The sequence below is a fragment of the Engystomops pustulosus genome, chromosome 3 (assembly GCF_040894005.1).
Source record: "Engystomops pustulosus chromosome 3, aEngPut4.maternal, whole genome shotgun sequence".
Classification (NCBI taxonomy): Eukaryota; Metazoa; Chordata; class Amphibia; order Anura; family Leptodactylidae; genus Engystomops; species Engystomops pustulosus.
In genome coordinates this window covers 83124078-83150058 of record NC_092413.1, presented here as the reverse complement: position 1 = coordinate 83150058, position 25981 = coordinate 83124078, and the positions used below count along the sequence as shown (strand labels likewise).

Below are 25981 nucleotides of genomic sequence, written 5' to 3'. Positions count from 1 at the left end.
CAGAAAGTGTCAGTCCCACTGTACCAGCAAAGCTGCTGAAACATTTCCAGGTGCCTTCCAATTAAATAAATAGGAGTGCCAGAAAGGGACAAGTGCTGTGATATATAGCCCCCTCTAAAGTAGCATAACATTATAAAATTGCCTGCTCCGAGGATCCAATAAAAGCCCCCCACTAATAGGTTCCAATAATAATTTGTCACATTTTTAAGGAAATATACCATCAAAATCAAGCATAATAAACCGGGACACTTGCTTAGATCCAGATACTGTGACTGTGGTAATCCTTCCGTCTAAAATCAACTTTAAAAATTATGATAATAACCCTGAAGGGTTCCTTGGAGTTAAAACAGAGCCCCTCTGAGATGTAGCTTCACAGGCTGTCTTCCCCTCCATCTGCCTGATGTAATCTCACTGCCGCAAAGTAAGTTTAAGTGCACAGTGGGAGGGGGAAAGTACACCTGCACTGTTTAACAGCCTGTGAAGCTACAGCAAGAAGCGGCTCGGATAACGCCCCCTATAGTCCTTCTGACTCATTTTCAAAAGTTTAGTTTAGAAGGAGGCCATGTATAACCAATTTAAGAAGATTACCACAGTCACAGTGTCTGGATCTATGAATAAATGTCCCAGGATTATCATTCTTGATTTTAATGGTAGATTTTTATAAAACATTAAAATACAATAATGAACACCTACCTCAGTTTTGTTTAAAACTTTTAGCCTTGCTATCTTTGCAATAATAAGCTGTCTGATTGTTTCAGGATTTTTATCAGAGTCCATGAGAGGGTTATTCTGGCAATTGAAAGACTGTAAATTTCTCAATTTGTTCAGTTCATTGATAAAGGACCACTGCAAAAAATTAAAAAATTAAAGTAAGAGGACATATTCCCGCTAGGCAAAGATTAGACTTTAAGTTATTGAATGCCAGACTCTGTAACTGACAAACGTGACATGGGTCACATGACAAATAATACAATAATTTTAATTAAAAAAAGGATTACCATATATACTTGAGTATAAGCCTAGTTTTTCAGCACAAAAAAAAATGTGCTGAAAACCCAAACTCGGCTTATACGCGAGTAAAAAAATATATATCAAAACTCGCCTTCCCGGCTTCCCCCACTGCTGGCTATATTCTTGGGCAGGGGGCTGCCTATATACTGGGGGATATGGTCTGGCAGGCTACATACTATTGGGCAGGATCCGGCAGGCTATATACTGGGGAGGCTGTGACCAATGCATTTCCCACCCTCGGCTTATACTCGAGTCAATAGGTTTTCCCAGGTTTTTGTGGTAAAATTAGGAGCCTCGGCTTATACTCAAGTATATACGGTAATTTGAAACAATGCCACTAATAAATCTTTGGAAAATGTTAGAATGAAACACTCTTTGAAAATATGTTGTATATTTAGACCAAAAAACTCAAATCTTCATTTATGTTGAAGGAAATGCACTGCCAGTTCCTGCCAGTATCCGTCTCAGGTACTCCCATTCCAGTGACTGTCCATCTCGGGCACTCCCATTCCAGTGACTGTCTCTGTCTCAGACTGTCATTTTGTCTATGGAGAGATTTATCAGAAGTGTCTGAGAGCAAAATTGTTCTAGTTGCCCATGGCTACCAACCACAGGTGAAGTTTCATTTTCCCACAGCTGTTAATAAATTTATAGCTGATCTCTGATCTCCATGGGCAACAGGAATAGTTTTACCTCAGACATTTCTGATAATTATGTAAGTACGTAAGTGCCTTATACTCAATGACCTGTGGCAGAACAGCAACCAATCATGTCTCAGCTTCCAACTGCCACAGCAGCAGACAATGGCTCCTTTATATGGTGGGTAATAAGTGGATTTTGGAAAGCATGGGGTGAAAATTTAGGGTCAAAACTTGGTCTATGGTGTTTCCGAGTCACAGAGAGTGACTGTGCAGAGTCAAAACACATACACACACACTTTTAGGCCATATGCACACATCCACTTGAGCAGACGTGTGCCGTGAACCAGTTGGAGAAAGAAGAGTTGAGCGCTGCTCACCTTTTCCATTGGGAAGCTGAGCGGCTTTGCTGGAATAGGACCTGGTTATTTTTTGTGGCGCAGCCTCCTGGCTCATTCACAGTGTGGTGAGACAAATGTGTGCTCACCGCACTGTATATGCACACCAAATGTAATGCATGTCTATGGCAGCCATGAGCTAGCTGCCAGTTTTGGGGCAAGCTCGTGGCTGCCATCATGCGGACATGGGCATGGGGCCTTTAATGGGTTTGCCCACGAAAGAAAATTCTCAAAATTCAATCCCCAACGAGTTTACAGAATAAAGATAATTTTTAACCCCTTACTTTATAATTTTACTCAGTATGGGCGGGGACTCTCTAAGCAGACACTTCATGATTCCTCTAGTCCCGTGTGCTGACAATGTGGTCAGAGTATCAGAGTACAGGTTTATATACACTTTTATTTAGTTCCTGAACATTCATGACACTTGAAAAGAGAGATGAGACCGATCAGATATGAGAGAGGATGAGATCCATGAGGTGCAGATTACACATGACATTCTTCCCTCTGCTATCACAGCCATTACATACTGTCAGCTGTGCTTTATACCTCCTTCCTTCTCCCCTGGATAAAGATCATATCTTCCTGTAGCTTTATTTTCCTAACGCTGTGCTGTTTGCAGGAAGGAAGTCAGTGTGTGTGAGCTTGTCCTGCAATACATGGGGGCTAGAGGCAAAGAGGAGTTAAGCTCAGTGCAGCATCAGACAGAAGAACACCATGTCTGCCGACCCAAAGTCAGAAGATACAGTTCAGAAACCAGGGGCAACTGAAAGAGGACCTGTCATCCGCAAAATCCCCTAGGAGCTGCTTACTAAAGTAAGCAGCTCCCTAGTCCTACCCCAGTACTAGCAGTTTTAAATAGCTAGCTTTATCGGAACATACCGATAAAGCTAGCAAACACTGCAGTACATAGCCATCTGAACGCCGGACTAAGCTCATTGCCGGTAGTGATTGCAAACAGTGATTGCAATGGCTCAGCTTCTGAGCCCGAGCAATCACATACCAAACATACCTTGAAAATGCTGTAGCAACAGTGATGCAGAAAGATATCTTGTTTAATCCCTGATCAGAGTGGTTTTGCTCAAAATACAATTATAAAATTCAGGACCTTGGGAAAGATGGGTTGCATGCAGGCTGACTACATAAACACATTACATGGAGCTTCCTGAACTGTCCAGACAGGACTAATCAATCTGAGCTGGATGACTCATACACAGCAGCTGGGGGATGGTGCAGGGATTCACTAATTATGCCCATCAGGGAAAACAGAATGATGAGTATTCTCAGCTTATGCTGGGCAGGACAAGGCTGAGGGTGCAGCCACACGTTTAATTTTTCTGATGCAGGTGTGGATCATAATGGCTGAGGATTTATCCTTAACCCCTTACCGGCGCGCTCTGGGTCCCGGTGCATGGAGAGGGCTCGCGGGACGAGCCCTCTCCATAGCCGGTAAGTCTTTGCTGCATATTGCAGCAAAGGCTTACATGTAACACCCCCGATCGGTGCTAGCACTGATCACGGGTGCTTTCACCTCGATCGCATGGGCGACGCCATCTTGCTGCGGATCGTCGCTCCCCGATGACGTCACGGGGAGCGGCGATCCGTTGCCATGACAGCTTCGGGTCTCACGAAGGCCCGAAGCTGCCTGGTTTTAACCTATTCATTACAATGTGCTATCAGCACATTGCAGTATGGCAGTATATGGTAGGATCGATCAGACAACCTAGGGTTAAAGTACCCTAGGGAGTCTGAAAAATAGTAAAAGTAATAATAAAAAAAAGTTAAAAAAAAAAAATTAGAATAAAAAAATCTAAAAATTCAAATCACCCCTCTTTCCCTAGAACTGATATAAATATTAATAAACAGTAAAAATCATAAACACTTTGGGGGTCATTTACTAAGGGCCCGATTCGCGTTTTCCCAACGTGTTACCCGAATATTTCCGATTTGCGCCGATTTTTCCTGTATTGCCCCGGGATTTTGCCGCACGCGATCGGATTGTGCCGCATCGGCGCTGGCATGCACGCGACGGAAATTGGGGGGCATGGCCGAACGAAAACCGTACGGATTCGGAAAAACCGCCGCATTTAATTTAAAAAAAAAAAAGTGTTGCGGAACTCGCACTTACCTTCACCAAGCCGGTGAACTTCAGTGCATTCCGGCGGGCCTCGGCGGACTTCAGCGCAGCAGCGCCACCTAGTGGACGTCGGAGGAACTACCTTAGTGAATCCTGGACGGACCCGAATCCACCGCAGAGAGCGCACGGCTGGATCGCGAATGGACCGGGTAAGTAAATCTGCCCCATTATGTATTGCCGCGTCTGAAAATGCCCGATCTATCAAAATATAATAACGGGTTTTCACTGCATTTAATCCCGTAACGGAAAATAGCGTCCAAAGTCGAAAATGGAATTTTTTTGCCATTTTGAAACATATATATAAAAAAATTAATAAAAAGTGATCAAAAGGTCGTACAGCCCTAAAAATTATAGCAATTAAAACGCCATCAAAAGTCGCAAAAAATGACACCGCCCACAGCTCCGTACACCAAAGTATGAAAAAGTTATTAGCGCCACAAAATGGCAGAATAAAAAAAATTTTGGGGTACATGGGGTTTTAATTTTTGTAAATATATGAAAACACTATAAAACCTATACAAAACCTATACAAAGAATAAAGTAGACATGTCATTTGGGGCGTACAGTGAAAGCTGTAAGATCCAAGCCCACAAGAAAACATCGCAAATGTGTTTTTTCACCATTTTCACTGCATTTGGAATTTTGTTCCCGCTTCCCAGTACACGGCATGGAATATTAAATACCGTCAGTACGAAGTGCAATTTGTTACGTAGAAAATAAGCTGTCACAGAGCACTTTATGTGGAAAAATAAAAAAGTTATAGATTTTTGAAGCTGGTGAGTGAAAAATGGAAGTGAAAAAACTAAAAAAAGGCCAAGTCGTTAAGAGGTTAAAAAGTGCTGCTCCTCCTGCCGCACCTGAAAAATGGAACGTGTAGACGCACCCTGAAGCAGTGCATAGTTAGGGTGAGGAGATGCGCCGAGGCAGCCACAGAGCCTCATTATCATAATTTTATATTTGTTTTTTCAGCAAAACCACCGGGATTAAACAAGATATGCTTCTGCATCAGTGTAGCTACAGCATTCTCAAGGTATGTTTGGTTCATAATGCATCAAATCAAATGGTAAGTTTTCTTTAAGACAATCTTGATAAATCTTCCCAATGATCACAAAAATTTAATCATCCTGTTATGAAACTTGCCAGTTTTCACCTTGTTAATTTTACTACACATGCAGCATGCAGGACAACAGTCCAAATTTTAGCTGTGGAGAGTCAAGGTTTTGATGTTCCACCTTATGTGGATCTGTTAATCTATGATTATTTTCATATAGGAGGAAAAAGATTAAATAATACTTAACAAAAACTTTTATGGGTCCCAAAAGTTCTGTAACATGCCCCACATGAAAATCAAAAAGTTAAGGCTTTTAGAACACAAAAAGCTAAATATTCCCGGAGGCTGCTTTTTCAGAACGCAATTTAACCGCCTAAAATTCTTAATACGGAAGGATAGATGCTGCATCTCTAGGACTCAAAGCCATGTTACAAGTGAAAGAATAAAGAAGATGTAAAGAAGAAAAAAAAAAAAAAGAAAATAAACAAAATGTGAATAGAAAATGCGTAAACAAGGAATATATAGGATATTTTTATTAAGTTATGGAGATTTGTACATTCACGAACTCCTTAATCTAAATTTATCTTATATGTATGTTAGGTGTTAGGAAATGGTTCGATGTACAGGCATACTTACAAACGACCCCTAGTTACAAACGAACCACTGAGTCTGCTATATTGTTAACCCCTTAACGACTTGGCCTTTTTTAGTTTTTTCACTTCCATTTTTCACTCACCACCTTCAAAATATAACTTTTTTATTTTTCCATGTACAGAGCTGTGGGAGGGCTTATTTTCTGTGTAACAAATTGCACTTCCTAGTGACGGTATTTAATATTCCATGGCGTGTACTGGGAAGCATGAAAAAAAATTCCAAATGCAGTGAAAATGGTGAAAAAACACATTTTAAATGTTTTCTTGTGGGCTTGGAATTTTACAGCTTTCACTATACGCCTCAAATGACATGTCTACTTTATTGAAAAGAAATCTTTTTCCAGCTCACCTCCAGCCTCTGCGTACTCCAGAAACGGCACGGGCTTCACCTCGTTTGTTGAGGTCACAATTGCATACAGAAAAACTCTCGACAGTCCAGCCAAATTCCAGAAAAAACTTCAAGACTTTATTTGGTCAGAATTCAAACATCCACAGCATTGTTTTTCGATGTTCCCTTTCTCAATCCAACGCGTTTCGAACGGGTTAACCGTTCTTAATCATGGTGTGACACCATGATTAAGAACGGTTAACCCGTTCGAAACGCGTTGGATTGAGAAAGGGAACATCGAAAAACAATGCTGTGGATGTTTGAATTCTGACCAAATAAAGTCTTGAAGTTTTTTCTGGAATTTGGCTGGACTGTCGAGAGTTTTTCTGTATGTCTACTTTATACTTTGGGTCGGTGCAATCACGTGGATACCAAATTTGTATAGGTTTTATAATGTTTTCATACATTTAAAAAATTTAAAAACCTCTTGTACAAAATTTTTTTGGGGGATTTTGCCATCTTCTGGCGCCAATAACTTTTTCATACTTTGGTGTACGGAGCTGTGGGTGGTGCCATTTTTTGTGAATTTTGATGGTGTTTTCATTGCTATAATTTTGGGGACTGTGTGACCTTTTGATGACTTTTTATGAATTTTTTTATATTTTTCAAAATGGCAAAAAAATGCCATTCTCGACTTTTGACGCTATTTTCCGTTACGGGGTTAAACGCAGTGAAAAACCGTTATTATATTTTGATAGAATGGACATTTTTGGACGCGCCAATACCTAATGTGTTTATGATTTTTACTGTTTATTTATATTTATATCAGTTCTAGGGAAAGGGGGGTGATTTGAATTTTTAGGTTTTTTTATTATAATTTTTTTTTTTTAAACTTTTTTTTATTTTTACTTTTACTATTTTTCAGACTTTCTAGGGTACTTTAACCCTAGGTTGTCTGATCGATCCCTCCATATACTGCAATACTGTATATGTGGATTTTACTGCCCATGCATTACAATGTGCAAAAACGAAGTAGCCTCGGGTATTCGGAACACCCGAGGCTACCATAGCGATGGATCGCCGCTCCCTGTGACGTCATCGGGGAGCGACGATCTGCGGCAAGATGGCGGTGCCTGTGCTAGCACCAATTGCGGGGCTTACCGGTTATGAAGAGGGCTCAGCCCGCGAGTACTAGTACGGCGCGCGTCAGGAAGGGGTTAATCTACATCAGACATACTATTTGGAATATGGGTCTAGGAATATGCACATTTATGTAGGTGTCCCTAGAAATGAAAACCTCTTGCGCAGCCATACGGCTCTCCTTTCCCGACACATAGGGAAGGATTGCCGTATGCAGTAGTGCGGTGCTGCAGATGCATTGGGGCAGATGGAGGAAGGAGACGTAGTGCTCACGCCGGCAGAGATACACAGGTGAGACCAGGTTACATTTATGTGGGTATACTTTAAAAGGGAGATGACACGATACACAATGTTGCCTGAGGAAGCCATCTGCGAAATGCGCATTTTGGGGTAGTCACAGCAGCGTGTTGATCCAAGTATCAGAAATGGGTAAGACACAAATGGATTTTCTGACATGTTTGTTATTATGAACCCTTAGGAGGGGTTATAATTAAATAATGTATATTTATACACCAGCCACTTTTCAATAAACCAGTTCCATTAGACATATCTCAGCATGTGTATGTACCTGTACCTGTATGTACCTTTTGCCTCCTGTGAGAGCTTCAGGCTTTCCCTGTTTCCCACATGCTGCACTTTTCTTCTCTACACAACTTTCTGTTTCTCACTCCTTCAGTCCGTCATGGCCGTCTCACTGACACACACAGGGAGGTGGGAGAGCAGGATAAATCATTATCTCCTGCTACAGGTCCCTCCTATTTATCGGTGTAGGATCTTTGTTTACATATCCATACAGAGTGCACGGAAAGTCTGCACACACCAATAAAGGAACCATCAGGGGTGATAAATGAATTGATGAACATTCAGGGAATATTATTACTGCAGTAAAGGCACATAGGCAATTTATGTCGCCCATGCATTACAATGTGCAAAAACAAAGTAGCCTCGGGTATTCGGAACACCCGAGGCTACAATGGCGATGGATCGCCGCTCCCCGTGACGTCATCAAAAACCTTTGATGTAATATTGATAAAACATTGTGAATTGTACATTTTATGTATTTTTTATAGCGATTTAAATAAAAGAGTGAGTTTATCTTTTTGGTGATTTAGCTTTGCCTTTGTTTTAAATAAAATCTCTTAGGACTCACCTGTGAAATATTATTTCCATCAACTGACAAACTATTTAAGGATGCAAAGCTGTTTGTGCAGCCACCTGATAAAAGAAGCAAAAAGTAAACTTTTAAAAACAATGTGTTGCTTTTAGAGTATCATAAAAGATTTAAAAAAAAAACACTTACCATGCTGAACAGTAAAGTTGAATATTGAAATCCTATTACAGGAAAGGATCAACTGCTTTAATCTGCAAGGAACAAAAGTCAAGCTATTTTAAGTTTTCCCTTAGGTGGCGGTTGAGACTGTAACTAGTTGTGGTCATTCCTCCTCCACTTAAAAAATAAAAAATATGGGGGGGGGGGCATGTATACTACATGGGGGCAGGCCGGCTGTATACTACATGGGGGCTGGCCGGCTGTATACTACATGGGGGCTGACTCTATACTACTAGGGGTTGGCTGGCTGTAAACTACTGGGGGCTGGCAGCCTGTATACTACTGGGAGCTGGCTGACTATATACTACTGGGGGCGGGCTTGATCAATGCATTTCCCACCCTCAGCTTATACTCGAGTCAATAGTTTTTCCCAGTTTTTGGTGGTAAAATTAGGGGTCTCGGCTTATACTCGGGTCAGCTTATACTCGAGTATATACGGTAAGCTGAAACTTTAGGGTGACTCAGGGAAGGAGGGAACATGAGAGGTGTTAAGTGAATACAGAAAGAAGATGACACAGTATTTGACAGAGTTTCTTATATTAAAAGTGGTTGGCAACTAATAAACTTTACTAGAATAAGAACTAGTCTCCCATATACTTACCCCTTGGTTTGTCTGTAGCTGCTGGGAGCTGCAGGTCACGTGACTCTCAGGCAACAGGACCCGAAACTTCCTGGGACGTCCGTGTCCCGTTGTGCAGTCTTTACTGCAAACACTTTGTAATATAACCACTCCAGCATTGGTATTTGGAGCGGTGTGCAAAGAAAATCCGCACACCTCTCCAACCACTGATATGGTTATCACGGGGCAGCCTGCAAATAGTAATGACTACAGAGCCTCCTCTATCCTCCTGAAGCCAACAGGAAGTCCCAAGTCCTGCTGTTCTGGTGGCGGTGTAGGGGGTGGGATGGGGTGTGATCCATGACTTCCACCAGCAATGGGATATCCCATTTACTTAACTTGGTAAATATTGTTCTTATAGGCCAACCCCTTTAACTTGTACAATGTTATCAGTGACCCACATTGTAGCCCTTTCAAGATAACTCTAAGTATTACCGTGGCAAGTCTGCAATTGCATGAAGTTGATTTCCATCAATAATGTGATTATTTGCAATATCAAGTAGTGTCAGAGACTGAAGACAATTCACAGGTCTACAAAACATAAAAACAATGCCAAGCTATAAGCAACATACAAACCAACAGGGCAGTATTAAAGGATATTAGGGTAAGGGTATTTTACATTGTAATCCCTGTGGAAAATATCACAAATCTAAATTTTGTTGATTTTAATGAGTTAGTAACAGAAGCATTTGTCATGTCCCATTAATAAGCAGAAGGTCTTCTCACAAAGGGAAAGCTTCCATAAGGAATGAAGGAAAAAATAAGGCTCTAAAAAATAATTGTATGGTCAATTGAATATCTAGTATCTGTAGGTTTGTTCTTAAGTTGAATTTGTATGCAAGTCGGAACTGTATATTTTATCATTGTAATCCCAGCCAGAATTTTTATGGTCTCTGCGACAATTGGATTTTAAAAATGTTGGGTTGTCATAAGAATCAATATTAACACTAAAGCTTCATTACAGACGCCTGTGATAACTGTTACAGCTGTTTATTGTAGCCTAGGACTAAAGTACAATAAACTACCAATATCCAGAAGTCTGTTTGTAACTAGGGGTCGTATGTAAGTTGAGTGTTCTTAAGTAGGGGACCGCCTGTACATTTTAAAAAACTAGTCTTTGTGGAAATATCCCTTTCAGAGGTGTATTTCCACGAAGACAAGTTTCATATATCAAGTTTCTTATATGTACTCAGGATAACAAAATAACACATTCTCCAATTCCATGCAGGTATAAGGGAGTGCACCTGCGGACACTGACCAAAGTAGATAAAAGCTTGAATCCAACAAGTAGAAAAACACTTGTTAAAATTCCTTCATACTTAATTCTTCATTGATAAAAACAATACATGGTGCAGGGCAGTAGAGGCGATGATGGAAAAAAACACATATTATGGAAGATAACAGGGTGACCTGGTGCTGGAGCACATCTTCGTTATGTTCATAAATCTTTGTAATGCTTTTAAACACTTTTGTAATTTTTATATTGGAAGCAGCTTCGGCGCACGGTGGTACATGCTCGGCAAACAATGCGCGTGACGTCACCGGCTCTCCGCCACTTCCTATTCAGGAAGCTGAAGTTGCTTCCAATATAAAGATTACAAAAGTGTTTAAAAGCATTACAAAGGTTTATGAACATAACAAAGATATGTTCCAGCACCAGCTTTCCCTTAAGGACGCTAGGCTTTTCACTCATTTTTTTTGCTCTCCACCTTCAAAAATCCATAACTTTTTAATTTTTTCGTGTACAGAGCTGTGTGAGGGCATATTTTGTGCGTAACAAATTTTACTTCTCTGTCATATTATTTATTATTCCATGCCGTGTACTGAGAAGCTGGAAAAAAATTCAAAAGTGGAAAAATTGGGAAAAAAACCATGTTCGTGTCACGTTCGTGTGGGCTCAGTTTTTACGACTTTCACCCTGCACTCCCCATAACACCTCAGCTTTATTCTTTGGTTCGGTACAAAATGATACAAAATTGATACAGGTTCTATTGTGTTTTAATACATTTTTAAAGGTTAAACGATTGTGTACGTAAAAGAAAGAAATAATTTTGCCATCTCCGCTAATACCTTTTTCATGCTGTACAGGGATGTGAGATATGTCATTTTTTTGCGAAATGAGCCGTGTTTTCATTGCTACCATTTTGGGGTCTGTGTGACATTTTGGTCACTTTTTATTCCATTGTTTATATGATGTAAACTGGTGTAAAAGTCGCGTTTCGGACATATTTTCCGTTATGTGACTGCCCACCAGCAATAACCGTTTTTATATTTTGATAGATTATCATTTTACTGATTATTACGTTTTATATATACATTTTATATATGTTCTACGGAAATAAGGCGATTTGAAATTTTAGGTTATTTACTATTTTAATTTAGTTTTGAAACTTTTTTTTTTTAAATATTTTTTAGACTCTCTAGGTTACATTAACCCTAGAGGGTCTGATCGTTCCTACCATATACTGCACTACTACTGTATACGGCACTTTTGCTATTGGCTCCGCCGTCTTTTATGTGTGTTTTTTTTTTTTTTTTAACATTAATTGAGGGGTACCAACAATTTTGTCCATGTATATATGTTGTGCAATAATCCAAATGTGAAATCTTGGTGACCATAGCTACAAAGACTTTTGTTTTTACATATATCACATCACAATGTGACAATACATTAAAATTTTTATTATGACGGAAATATTTTTCTAAAAAGCCAATAACTATTGTCTATTCCAGTTTTTTTATAAGTATGATTGCCTCTCCACCAATATTATATATGTGTGGAAAAAACACTGGAATTGCACAACATGCTAAATAACCTACCAGGCCAGTGTCATAAACCAAAACCAATCAATAAACTAGGATAAAAAACTGAAATTTTTATTGGTATGCTCTAAAAACACATAAAAATGGACACTTCCTAATGTGCCACTCTGCCACTGTAAAAATATATAACAGTGTGCTCCTCCTCACCAATGCCTAACAATCTGGCACTGTTATATATTTTTACAGTGGCACATTAGGAAGTGTCCATTTTTATGTGTTTTTAGAGCATACCAATAAAAATTTCTGTATTTTATCCTAGTCTATAGATTGGTTTTGGTTTAAGACACTGGCCTGGTAGGTTATTTAGCATATTGTTCATTCCATACACTATGATTTAATTTTATTGACAAAATATATTAGTTATATACACCGATCCAATCTAAAACATTACAAGCGCCTAATATCAACTAATGTAGACTTTCTACACAGGGCGATGCAAAGCTGACTAGAAATGTAGACAGTTATCAAAATGGCCCACATTTATTAAAGTGTTTACACCAGTTTTCTGTCTGACTTTGCAATGAAAAGAACGTGAAAACTGCTTGCACCTGTATTTATAACTCCTTAACGACACGCGCCGTGCTATTGAGCCCTCTCAATAGTTGGTAAGTCTTTGCTGCATATTGTAGCAGAGACTTACCGGTAACACCCACGATCGGTGCTAACACTGATCGCAGGTGTTATCCCGCAGATCGGTAGCCTTAGCTCCAGCTACTCCACGCCCCAGTAGCCTCTTTAGAAAATTTACATATTACCCTGATTAAATATTAGAAAAGATAGAGTGGAGTAAAGGATTAGGTCTAAAAAGGGCTATCCTTACATACGTTAGATGCACCTACCACTGGATCTACCTTAAAGGAAACCTACTACCACGGATCAACCTATAAAGTTAGATCGGGTGGTAGGTGCATCTATTGGACGTGAGGATAGCCCTTTTAAGGGCTAATCCTCACGTTCCGCAATCTTTTTAAAACTTTTATTTATGTTCCGAATATGCAGGTTTTCTACTACTGGGGCATGGGTTAGCCGCAGCTGGGGCTACACGGCTCGGCTACTCCATGCCCCAGTAGCCTCTTTGATCCTACCAGAAATCTCCCCTTGTCCGCCAAGCCTGCCGTCTGCACATGCGCAGTAGCTCCGGCTTCGGAGCAGTGACCGTGCAGCCGTGGGCCTGCTGCTCTGCGCATGCGCAGACGGCAGGCTTCACGGACGAGGGCGCGCAGCTATGAGGAGATTTCTGGTAGGAGGATCAAAGAGGCTACTGGGGCGTGGAGTAGCCGTGCCATGTAGCCTCAACTCCAGCGACTCCCTGCCCCAATAGCCTCTTTAGAAAATATGCATATTAGGGAAATAAAATGTTTAAAAAGATTGCAGGAATGTGAGGATTAGCCCTTAAGAGGGCTATACTCACATACAATAGATGCACCTACCACCCGATTTACCTTTATAGGTAGATCCATGGTTGTAGGTTTCCTTTAATAGGTAGATCCGAAGTGGTAGGTTTCCTTTAAGGAAAAAAACCTCAAAGATATAAAGTGGATGATTCGATAGATATTGGTTCTATAAAACAAAGCTTACAGTATAACCATGCTTCATCCTTACAAATTCTCATCAGAAGTTTTATCAAGAGTCTTTACCTTTCTAAAGAAGTGATGTTATTTGAAGCCAGATGCAGCTCTTCAAGTGCAGGCCACATAACAGCACAATGTAAAACCTTACACATACAAAAAAACATAGGTTATACAATAATACGTGGATTAAAAACACTCTACTTTATTTACTAAACAAATGTTTATAGTGCTGGAAAAGCAGCTGGGAATACTGTGCAGCCAGAAATGGTATGAAAAATTCTAAGGATTCTAAGATGGGACAAATTAGTACACTTGCATGCCTCTCATCCATGCCTACATGCAGAAACATTGCTCTAGACCAGACAGGCACAACCTACACCCTATAATGCAGTATTGTGCAGTCCATAATCATCAGAACACACAAGGGCTGTCTTACACGGGACAACTGCCAGGTCGCATATAAACTGAACGTGTGGCCTTGTAGGCGAGGAACCCTGCATTTTATACATTGCTTTCTTACAAAAGAGTAAAAACACTTAAATTGGTATTCCATGATTTGTTTCTTTGAGGAATATCAGAAATTTGGTACCTCCACTTAGATGTTTGAGGCAGTAGCAGCCCTGCTCCGTCCTTCACTGTCCTGTAGTACCCTGTCTATATGTAGCCCTCTCAGGATTTAGGTGAAGGTCAGACCACAGCCAATCAACCACAAGACAAACAGTGTAGGGCCAACCTCTTTGGGGTTGAGCATGGGTCCTGCCAATCTATTCATTAGTATGGGAGTGTCAAAAGCTGCAGGGTACAGCGCTCAGCTGTCTACACCACTCACATAGAGAATCAATGGACGTGATTGAGATAGAAATTAATTAGATAGCCTTTAATACCCTGAAATAGGGTAGCCTCGTATCCAAAGTAGGAAATATTCACTCCATTCACATCCCAAGATTACCTCATTCCATGTTACTCCTGTTCTGTTTAGGGAAAGCACGGTCAGTTTTTCAAAAGAAGTTGCCAAGGAAGATGGATTTGATGGAACTGAAATCTTGTTCTCACTGCAAGGAAGAAAATAAGATTGGCATATGGTCATGTTCACATTTCTTTAGTCATACATGGCTAAGTCTTTTATTACTTTTACACAAAGTTTTAGAACCGCTATAATATAACAAAATAGATGCATGCAGATTTATTATAAACTAGGAAGTGTGGCTTGTTTGCTGAGCAGATATCGGCAGGCCAAGGAGTATCAAAAAAACAATGTGCCGTATTATTATGGCACAGTGTCTTTAAAGGGAACCTGTCATCAGGATCACGCATTATCATCTAATGACCACTTCCCATAGCCTTTTTAATACTAATTCCCAATTTACTTTTACAAAGAGGAACGGGACAAGAGGGAATCTGTTCTAAGGCTGCAGCCATTATCGTTGTATCTTCTGCTAGATCTTCCCGACTCCTCCTCCCTCATGTAGCTGACCATGTGCTCAGAGCAGCTCACATCTACAGTACGGAGGAGGAGGGACAGAGTTAGCAGCGCAGAGAGGAGATGAGATGATGACACAGGGACTCCCCCATGACTCAAAGTAGTTTGTTGGCAGGGAACCAGGTTAACATTTATTAACTTTTAAAAACCATTAACCCTTTCCTGCACCATGACATTGAGGAGCATTATGGTGAGCTTGTACTTAGCACACCACGACGTTCCCCAACATCATGGAGAGAAGCAGAACCTGTGCAATCCGTGCATTCCAGCTGTATTTGCAGGAACAGCCAGGATCGCAATAGTCGCAATCCCGGCTGCTTAACCCTTTAGGCGCCAAGGTCATACATGACCACACCACCTAAAGGGGTCACCCACCTCTCCACCTGGCAATCGGCACCCCCCTGCTGGTACAGGAGTGCCGATCGTCTCAATGACAACCATAGGGGCCTTGTCTGAGTGACAGCTGGGTCCTGCCAAGGGTAGTGTGTGTCCTGATTTGCTGAGCTGCTAGTATTAATGCATAAGAGGAGAACTTAGCCTTATGGGAAGGGAAGGAAAGCTTTGCCTCAGTGCCCTTAGCTGATGTCACAACCAGGAAGTGTCCGCCCACTTCAGGAGAAGCTGAAAAGAATTTTACAAAAAGTGCTTATAGAAGGCTGCATCTTAGGCTAGTGAGAGACGAGTAGGATGATATAGGTTTCATTGGCTCGCTCTAGCTGTGCTAAAACTATTTTTGGCAATGTAACCTTAAAGAAGTTATGCTTTATTGTTTCCATTATCGATTATTGGGCGACTTAGAAACTAACTCTTCTATTTACACAGTGTGCTTACAGTATTATTTGAATCTACTATGGGGCCATGGCATCTAAAGAGCTGGGGCGCATGCGTACTGGATTAGCAAGCACAGAGGTATTTGTACCTAAAAACCTCAATAATCATAAGGCTTATAGTTATACTAGATACAGTGCTAGTATTGTTATCTGCAATGGTACTATTACTTTCACAGAGAAAATTGCTGATAGGTTCCCTTTAAACCTGTTGGCTTGTTCACTTAAAATTAAAAGTTTCTTTAATACATTTCTGTGTTATAAATAATTTTATAAAAATTGCTGCCTCACCTCCCATAGAGATGTGCTTCTTAAAAAGCATATCCCCTGTGAAGACATGGCATTGACTGACCTCCCTAATCCTATATTCTGAGCTTTTTAAAAGTTAGAAAAAAAAGAAAGTCTTTATTGAAACTCTCAGTTTTAGAGGGGGAATCAATGAATATTTTTTGTTAACTGCTCTCAACGTAGACTTTACTTCACAAAATTATCCCCCCCCCCCCCCCGATATTCTAGAAATGCTTGACCAAGTTGAGATTTGGAGAGTTTAGAGGCCAAGTCTACACTGTTTTCCAACATGAAAAGTCATGCTACAGTAGCTCTCCTGTGGGGCTACACCAAATGGTATTCTTTCCTCACACACCTCAAGAGCCTTTAGTACACCTATAACCCTGGTTCACAGGTTGTTCACTACTAGGAACACCACAATCCATTTATTTGTACTTGGCCCTATAGGCACAGAACTGAACCTTGCACACATTTGTTTCAACTACGGTAACCAAGTTCTAGGAAATCTGGGAACATAGCTTCCATTATCCATGCATGTTTTGTAACCAGTTGAAATTTCACTTTATTTCATACCTGAGGTCCAGGGTTTTCAGTTTCTCAAGCTGAGAAACTATGTCTGCTACATAATCCCAGGAAGACAGAAGATTTTTTGATACATTTAAGGTAGAAATATCTAATTAATTCATTTAAGGATAACACGCTAATTAAATAAAATAGTGCAAAAGCAACCGTTTGTATTTGCAATAATAATAGTAATAATAATAGAGGAATAAAGCTTCATTCACACGAGAGTCTTGGGGACGTATATCCAGCCGCAGATGCTTTATCTTTCCCTGTGTGTGTGGCCACGTGGCGCTGTTTTCTATTTTTTTGTGCCCACAAACATGCTGACAAAACTAAGTAGGGCAGGGGACAGAAAATAGAATTTTTTTTCCCACAAAGCAATGGCTCTTGGAATGTAAAACAACTTTGCCTATTATCTTTGCTACCTATATCCAGTAGTTTCTTTGCTTTCCCCCTCAGATTACCTCATTGCTCCGTCGCTGCGAGTCCGTAGTTTATCGGACTTTCTTGGGAGGGGAGGGGCTGCTTCTCCCTGCTCACAGAGGAAGAGGTCATGTGAAAGAGCTCTCTGTGTATGTAGCAGAGCTGGATGTGTTCAGAACAGTGGATACAGATGTCTCCTACACAGAATAGTGAGGTACAAGATCTCCCCTATTCCCTATCATTCCCTCCATCCCAGTCTGATTCTACAGAACTTGCTCTGTCTCTCTCTGCACCTCATGCTGCAGCCCTTCCCTCACCTTTTCCTTGGTACTACCGTATTAGCTTTGTGCAGATAAGCTATTAACTCTTAGTGCTCACACAGCACAGGCTATAGACTTCATGTAACTGGTTTACTTATGATTTCTCTCACTTATTACAGGTTCCCTGCTCCTCCAAATGATGGAAGCTGCCAGGCTAGTCACCATAAACATCCTGTATGTGTACTGTGCAGTTTGGGAAAATAAATTGATTTAAAGCTAAATTACTTTGAAAGAGAACACAAGGCATCATGGGATCTGTGGGCAAGCTACCTGGCCTCAACTTGAGGGCATAGACTTACAGATATTAGTTAAGTCCACTTCACCTCTGGTAAGAAAGAATTTTGTAAAACACTTTCAAAACAGAAAATGCCATTACTTTGGAAAGAAAAGGAGCAGCACAAAGTAGGTATTGTTCTGTTTGTTTTAAAAGGTTGAATCACATATAATAATTTTGTAAAATCATTTTAACAGTATGGTTACGCTTTAAGCAGACTTTGATCCCCCCAGGCTCATCTTCTATAAGTACAAGTGCACATCCTAATCATCTGGCCATTCACATTGGGATTTTCCCCAGCTACTCCATACTGCTGAATGAATGATAAAGCATCCAACTAGGGGACTACTACACTCATTACAGAACGGATAGGAGAAGATGTTTAGGAGTGTCAAGGGTAAACATTGCCTTGTAGTTAAAGGGGTTGGCTGTTCCTTTGCTTAAATTGCCCAAGTGTCTTTACTGCTGTGTGCATAACCCCTGAATGTTCCTCTGTGCATGGGCATAGCCAGCTTCTTGTCTCTGCGGCAGGAGTGAGACAGAGGACGGGCAGGCCCATAGAGAGTGAAGTCACATGGACGTCTAGCAGTGCCTCTGCAGATATGAGCTGTCTATTTATGCCAAGGGCAGCTTGTGGAGTACAAGGAATGGCCGCAGCTTTTAAAGCTTTCTGACATGTCTAATAGAATATATTAATTGAAAAGTGGCCAACTCCTTTAGACCATTTACAGAGTTGCTGTTCCGCTGTATCTGTAACATGGCAGACAACATTATGAGGAGCTAAGGGTATAGAGAGTAAAGAGAAACATTTTAAGGCTCCAAAAAGTGTGTCAAAGTTATCATTTAACATTGGAGAAATTCTTTAACATGTTACTGAAGTTTTCAGATTTATGCACACACATACAAATCGGAACAAAGGAACTGAATATGTCATAAAGGATACTGGGACAAGAACTGTGTATCTCTCCTTTTTGACCAGCATGACTGACCGTGCATTCTCGTACAGAAATGTCAAACAACATGTCCAACTGGCTGAAAGATAAAAAAAAATATATATTTTAATAACACTGTAACCCATATTTTAAAGAGAACTTAACTAATTCATCCTATGAATCTCCTGCTGTCAGTTATGTAACAAACACCAGGTATACACCAAGCTCCACACTTCTCTGCAGTCGCTTTTACCTTAAACTCTGTGTATAAGAGGGCGGCTGATGGCTGGTTCAAGCAGCATAATTTTTATTTATTAAATTATTTTATACTGCTACCTTATAAAGAATGGCTGGACCATTATACATGCTCCTATACCTCTTGTCTCCTCAAAGTCTGTAAGCTCTTGTGAGCAGGGCCCTCAATCCAATCCTCCCTGTAGCATACAGCCAGCCAGCTCCCTGTAGCATACAGCCAGCCAGCTCCCTGTAGCATACAGCCAGCCAGCCCCCAGTTTGCCCAGCACATAAGAAAAAATTTACTTACATACTCACCTTCCCGTGGCTCCAATGCTCCCGTCCCCGCGGCTCCTCTTCTTTCTTCTCTATACTGTAACAGCCGGCAGAGCCATGGCCATGCGCTCTGCCGGGCAGCGCACACTGCCGCACACAAGCGACACCACCACATTATAGTCTGTGCCGGCAGAGCGCATGGCCCCGCCTCTGTCGGCTAAAACAGCAGAGAGAAGATAAAAATGGCGCCCCCCACAAGTCTTCTCTTCTTCCATCGGCAGGTTTAGCTGTCAGACAGGGGGTTGGCAGGCTATATACCACTGGGGGCTGACTGGCTATATACCACTGGGGGCTGACTGGCTATATACCACAGGTGGCTGACTGGCTATATACCACTGGGGGCTGACTGGCTATATACCACTGGGGGCTGGCTATATACTGGGACGCTGTGACCAATGCATTTTCCACCCTCGATAAAATTAGGGGTCTCGGCTTTTACTCGAATGTATACATTATATGACTATGTGGCTCTGCAGTCACTTATGAGCCAGAAGATGGAACTTCTTTGCAGCTTGTAACATGAGGGTAAAACTATTTTGAAGGCAATAAACCTCTAACCTTTGTTCCTCTTGAACCGATTCAAATCCAACAAGTTCCACTGTCTTCTTCCCAATCACCAGTGTCTCATTCCAGTCATCGCTCAACCCATAACGCTTTTTCACGGCAGTCAAGAAATTGACACCAAAATTTGCTTTTTTAGGTCTTATAAAGGATCCACCTGTAGGATGGCTAAAAGTTTTATAATGAGAAAAGTTTCCATTGCATTGTAAGAAAATCATTCAAATACTATTTTCTATTCATATATTTTGAGCATGCACAAAGTTTGAAACATATCACTGTATAGTGGTAATCTAAAATAGTAAATACATTATACATAACTAAAATATGACTTCAAGAACAGTACCACCATTAACCTTGTTTTTTTATTGAAACATTGAATTAAATATGTAGGTTAAATGTCCATTATCCTTTAGACAAGCTGTAAAGCAGTCTAAGCAGTCTGGCTTTTAGAAACAAAATACAGGCAGTCTCCGACTCCGACAACTGGCTTACAGACGACCCCTAGTTACAGACGAACCTCTCTGCCCACTGTGATCTCTGGTGAAGCTCTCTGGTTACTTTACTTTAGTCCCAGGCTGCAATGATCAGCTGTAATGGTCTGTAATGAAGATTTATTAGAAATTCGTGTTCCCATGACAGCAGAAAATTTAGAAAATCCAATTGTCACTGGCAAAAAATTTTTTGTCTGGAGTTACACTAATAAAATATAGCAGTTGTGTCTTACATACAAATTAAACTTAAGTACAAACCTAAAGACTCTATCAGTGCATAACCTGGGGACTGCCTGTACATAGATTGCAAATTGAATTAAATTATACTGTAATTACCTGCATGGAAAATATCTAGTTCCTTCATGGGACCCATCATGCTTTCCTCTTGAAGGATTGTCCCATTCTACTCCAAGCCAAATGCCTAAACATTAATCACAACCATATATTAGTAAGATATATATTAGGCGGTTTTGTCAACTTTTCCCATAAATTGTAAATTATCTATGGTTCTTCAGGAAATGGCACACAATAGTACACACACGCTGAAGCACAAATGTGTAACAAATTGCAGTGCCAAGTCCTCCAAAGTAAGAACCAATTTTTCCTACAGGCTGTCTTCTAAGACAGATAGCAAAAGACGCAGGGAAGTATGCAAAAACGTTTTCCAAGGTGTTAAATGGAAAACAATGCCTTCTTTTGCATACTTCCCAAAATTCCATAGTGGAGCATCTATGGCAGTGGTGGCAAACCTATGGCACGGGTGCCAGAGGCGGCACTCAGCGCCATTTCTGTGGGCACTCAGGTTCTCACCCCAGGACAGAGTTCACCAGACAGGAACAAATCCATCAAATCTTCCTGTAGTCCCAGGAAAATTAAGAGATGCTGCTCTCAGCACTATTTTAAAGAAACACTCCATTGGCTCTTTGGAACTGCGACAAAAGTAAGAAGGTGTGGAAGGGGCTGCATTATCTTTGGAGGTCATCCTGCTGGACCCTTCATTCATTCTCTGGAGAAAAGCTACAATGAGAGTCTGAATTTTCCCCCTTCTTTCAACTGTATTGGTGGCCTTAGGGGCTGATACGATTGAAATATGTGGAAGAACTAGTAGGAAATAAGTTACTGCTTAAAATTCCACACTAGCACTTCACAGTAAATAAGTGGATTTTAGTTGTAGCTTGGGCACTCGGTCTCTAAAAGGTTCACCATCACTGATCTATGGCTTTAAGTCTCCACATGCCTTTAAGGTGGCCTTAATTGGCAATCAATCCATAACGAGAACACCTACTGTCTGACCCTAGCAAAATACACAAAAAGACAAAATAAAGAAATGGCATCCAGAGTATATAAGTATAAGCAAGCCATTACCATATAGCACTTAAATATCGCTATGCTGTGGACGCAACAGCCGTCTGATACATAAAGTGGCCAAATGCGATTACTTCCCCTGTCAAACAACAAAATCTACATATCAGACGAGAAAGGCCCAGTTACCAAATATACACCTGGGTAAGTGATACAATATGAATGCTAGGGCACATAAAATATATATTTAGAAAGCCGTCATCTAAAGGCTGCATTACCTACGGTTCAAGCAATATAGATGCTTGCACAATCAGTTTTACTCTTTAAAAAAAATTATTGGGCATATAAACAATCATGAGACTTTTCACCCCTCTCCCCCTGATGTAGCCGCGAGCTGCAGCAACTTCATGTCCCTTTTTTGCTGCAACTCATAACCCCCATAGGGAGGCCACCGATGCTCTAGTCACATAGCTTCCAATAGTGACTGCTAGGTGCAGCGTTGAATAGCTCTTCCTCTCCAAATGGCACTATACACTCCTGCACACAATGCTAGCAGCAAGATTGGATTGTCACACTGATAGATCAATCTTATACTGTGACAGCGGACCAATGTGATCAATCCCCTGTCTTTATAGCCCTCCTCCCAAAAATAGTACTCACAATGATATCTGTTTCCACAGGGGAAACTCATGTCACTGATAATGTAACAAGGAAGATGCATGTCTTTATGTACAGATCACTGGCTGTCACCATTAGTTCACAGTTATATGTGATAACTTAAGGACATCAGGGAACACATATATAATATGCGCCCTGCTAACTGGTGCCTCAGATAAAAATTAAAAGTGAAAAGAATACAATTAAAAATACATTAAAAAATGAAAGTCAGTCATTGCCTGTTCTGTAGGTTATAATTTCTGACATGAGTATTTTTAGTCTTGTGAAAAAATAGGTAGCGCAACCTCTGCCACCAACTATTTACATAGATTCTCAGAAACAGAGCCTTACTTTTCTGTCAATAATACTTAAAGGGAGTATTCCCACAAAGACAAGATTCTTAAATATACTCAGGATAACAAAATAACACAATCTTTAATTAACTGTTACCGTATATACTCGAGTTTATGCCAAGTTTTTCAGCACAAAAGATGCAGTTTATGCTCGAGGCAAGAAAATAAACAAAAAGTGTACTCATCTTCCGACGCCCCCTGGCAGGTCCTCTTCTATCCATCGATGCTCCAGCATCGGCTCCGGGTCCCCGTGCAGTTCGTTACAGGCATCATGACGCCAGCCGCTCACAGACATCACAGTGTGTGCACTGGCATCGGCGCACACTATGGTGTCAGCGAGATTTTGATGTCATGGTGCCTGCAACGGACCGCGCGGGGACCCGGAGCCGATGTTGGATCATCGATCGATAGAAAAAGATCTGCCGTGGGGTGGGGGGTTGTGCGGAAGGGGAGTACACATTTAGTTTTTTTTCCTACAGGCTTTATATTGGGGGCAGGGGTTGCAGGCTATATACTGGGGGGAGGGGAGGGGGCAGGGTCTGCAGAGTGTCATTGTGTGTTGTATTTATCTCATGCATCTAACATCAGCACACCGCATCTGAGTTATAGGATCTAAAACAGCAATACAATGAAGTAAAATTGTAAAGTAAGAGGTTGAAAATTATCTTTATTGAGTAAACATCACTCTGAGATTAAAAATTTGAGAACTTTCTTTCATGGGCAAACCCCTTTAACCAGTTTGTTGAACACAGCAGTAGACCCCCCCTTTACAGAGTAATGAAATTCTAAACCTAACTTATTGAGTTATTATGCAGGAAACAAAAATAATTTTTAAGCAAGGACAACTCTCATCAAGAAGTTGTGGTGTGGCAGAAAGTATAAGAAAGGAGTTTGTCATAAGGAGACCCCACCTTCAAAATATGGCATACAGAGGGCAGCACGCAGTGAATAATAACACTAAACATGGAGTATATTGATTTCTCCTTATGTATATTCTATTTCTATTAGGTATGCAACAACCTTCTTGTAAAAAATTATATTTGCAATTAATAACAAATCTTTTTAGGGTAGGATAATCGTATTTACCTGGTGTAGGTGGCACCATTCCGACGTAATGCACTGTTGCATATTCCCCATCACAAATTATACGCCGCCCAATGGGATCACTGGGAAGAACTTCTGTCATAGTCATGAAGATGTTTACAACTGAAAAAGAAGTCAACAAAATACCTGATGTTTTAGGGGTGTTAAGAACTTGCCATGAGCAAAGCACAAGACCCATGTCCAGTTAAGATTACTGCAGATTGCTTATGAATGCCTCCATTGGAACATATGGATCACATTTTCAGGAACAATTATATATAAAATAATATGAGATATTCTTTCATGTGAATAGAACAGGGACATTTATATATGTACTTTGCCCAAGAAAACTTAGTTTGTCCAAGGGTCTAATGATGCGACAAGTGGAGAGTGCTAACCAGAAAAGCAAGTATTGGAAAACCCCCAAATTAGTGGGGAAGGGGTTTAGAAAAAAAAGAACACATGCACTCTTTGATACATAAGGTTTCCTATTGTGTTTCCATCTTGTGCCACAGCTGTTGTTCTTGGACAGTCATTTAAAGGGGAACACTGCTATGTGCAACTTGCAACCCAGATACTGTTTCTCTAGATAAGCAAAACAGAGATCCAGGGACAACACAGAGAGAAGTGTTCTGCTCATTGTGAAGGAACTTGCGGAGTTAGCGCAGCGGAGACAGGTACAATAGAGCTAGCGGAGTGACATTTAAAAATTGGGGGAAGTGGGAGGAGTCGCAGGGAGATAGTTACTATGGGGCAAACAACTTTGACAACTTGGCAGACGTTTTTGTATAGGAAGGTGAATAACCTGGGAATAAGTGATGTGACTGGGGGTGCAAAAGGTGTGGGGCAAGATCAGTCAAAAGAACGGGAAAAAAACTCCAGGAGCCTCAAGAGAGAAATATGACAAAGTGGTACATGGCTGGATGGAAGCTATGGCTACACAAGCCCCATCACCTACATTGCAGAATCATAGTCATCATTATAGTTCCATCATGTTGCACCTATAACCCTACAGTGCGGATCCAGGGAAGGCAGAATACCTCATTCACAGGATGCACTTCCATAAGGAGTCTACTTTCCCAGAGCGGCATTGTCCACTTTTGGCAAAAAGCAACATCATGTCCTCTACTGCAATGGTCCCCAATTAGATTATATGAGAATTTGGTCAAATTACATTTTAAATTTCTGAAGCAGAATCTGACCAATACTGATAACAGTTAGGAGTTAAAGCTCTATATACTGTATAAACAGTATATACAGCTAAACCTCTGGCACTCATGCAGAATATTAACAGGCAAACATTAGTCTAGGTAACACAATAAGGCAATATGATTGTATATTGTACCGAGCACGGCAAGGGTAGCATGCTGATGTTCTTATGTACGAGTTGTCATGTACACATAAAGCTTTGTTCAATTAAAAAAAGAGAGAAACAGAGAGTGACTGCTAAGTGATTGTGATCCCCAGGTGATTGTGTTCCCCGGTATAAAACTAATACGGCGCCATTGCTGTACACCCACCAGTTACAGAGTTACTCGGTTCAACACTTTCTTGCGATAAGAGTAATCACTGGTCCCACATTTTGATTTCCGGGTTCAGCGTCATTACGTCACGAGCGTCGCTGACGCCGTTGTCTTATTTACTACCGAGATATGTGCTGTAGAGCATCGAATTCTAGAACCATCGAGACTGAGGAATTAATGTTAATAATCTCCTGCCACCTGGTGGCCACATTATGTATGGCAGCTTCGTAGATACCCGAACAAAGGATAGGGCTTTACTTTACACTGTGGAGAAGCTGTTTTGCATCTTTCATCAGCCCAGTGACCCGATACACATAATGCAAAGCCCTATTTAACCCCTAGGGGACACAGCCTATTTTGGCCTTAAGGAAGCGGTCCCATTTTTCAAATCTGACCTGTGTCACTATAAGTGGTTATAGCTTTGGAACGCTATGAGATATCCAGGGGATTTTGAGATTGTTTTCTCGTGACACATTGTACTTCAAATTAGTTTAAAAATTTGGATGAAATCTTTTGCGTTTAGTTATGAAAAAAAACAAAATTTGGCAAAAATTTTGAAAAATTCTTTATTTTCAACGTTCTAAATTCTCTACTTTTGATGCAGACAGTCATAGCACCCAAATAAATTCATAAC

At 40.7% G+C, this 25981-nt stretch overlaps 1 protein-coding gene across 3 annotated transcripts in view; it reads right to left on the bottom strand.

Annotated features, from left to right (window-relative positions):
- The window catches only part of TBCE (tubulin folding cofactor E), a 32017-nt gene extending 6515 nt beyond the window's left edge, over positions 1 to 25502 (bottom strand). The window contains exons 1-12 of one of the 3 annotated variants that reach the window (XM_072141252.1): positions 25345 to 25502; positions 23828 to 23947; positions 20766 to 20850; positions 19936 to 20106; positions 18819 to 18907; positions 16868 to 16967; positions 14649 to 14751; positions 13766 to 13842; positions 9741 to 9836; positions 8657 to 8718; positions 8507 to 8571; positions 694 to 846 (exon numbers count right to left, since the gene is read on the bottom strand). In XM_072141252.1, the coding sequence (XP_071997353.1) occupies positions 694 to 846; positions 8507 to 8571; positions 8657 to 8718; positions 9741 to 9836; positions 13766 to 13842; positions 14649 to 14751; positions 16868 to 16967; positions 18819 to 18907; positions 19936 to 20106; positions 20766 to 20850; positions 23828 to 23933 (1107 nt within the window). In that variant the 5' untranslated portion in view covers positions 23934 to 23947; positions 25345 to 25502. Of the gene's footprint in view, positions 1 to 693; positions 847 to 8506; positions 8572 to 8656; positions 8719 to 9740; positions 9837 to 13765; positions 13843 to 14648; positions 14752 to 16867; positions 16968 to 18818; positions 18908 to 19935; positions 20107 to 20765; positions 20851 to 23827; positions 23948 to 25169; positions 25308 to 25344 lie in introns of those variants that run through there. The other 2 variants (XM_072141255.1, XM_072141253.1) reach the window with 2 other exon arrangements.
- Between the last annotated feature and the right edge of the window lie 479 nt (positions 25503 to 25981).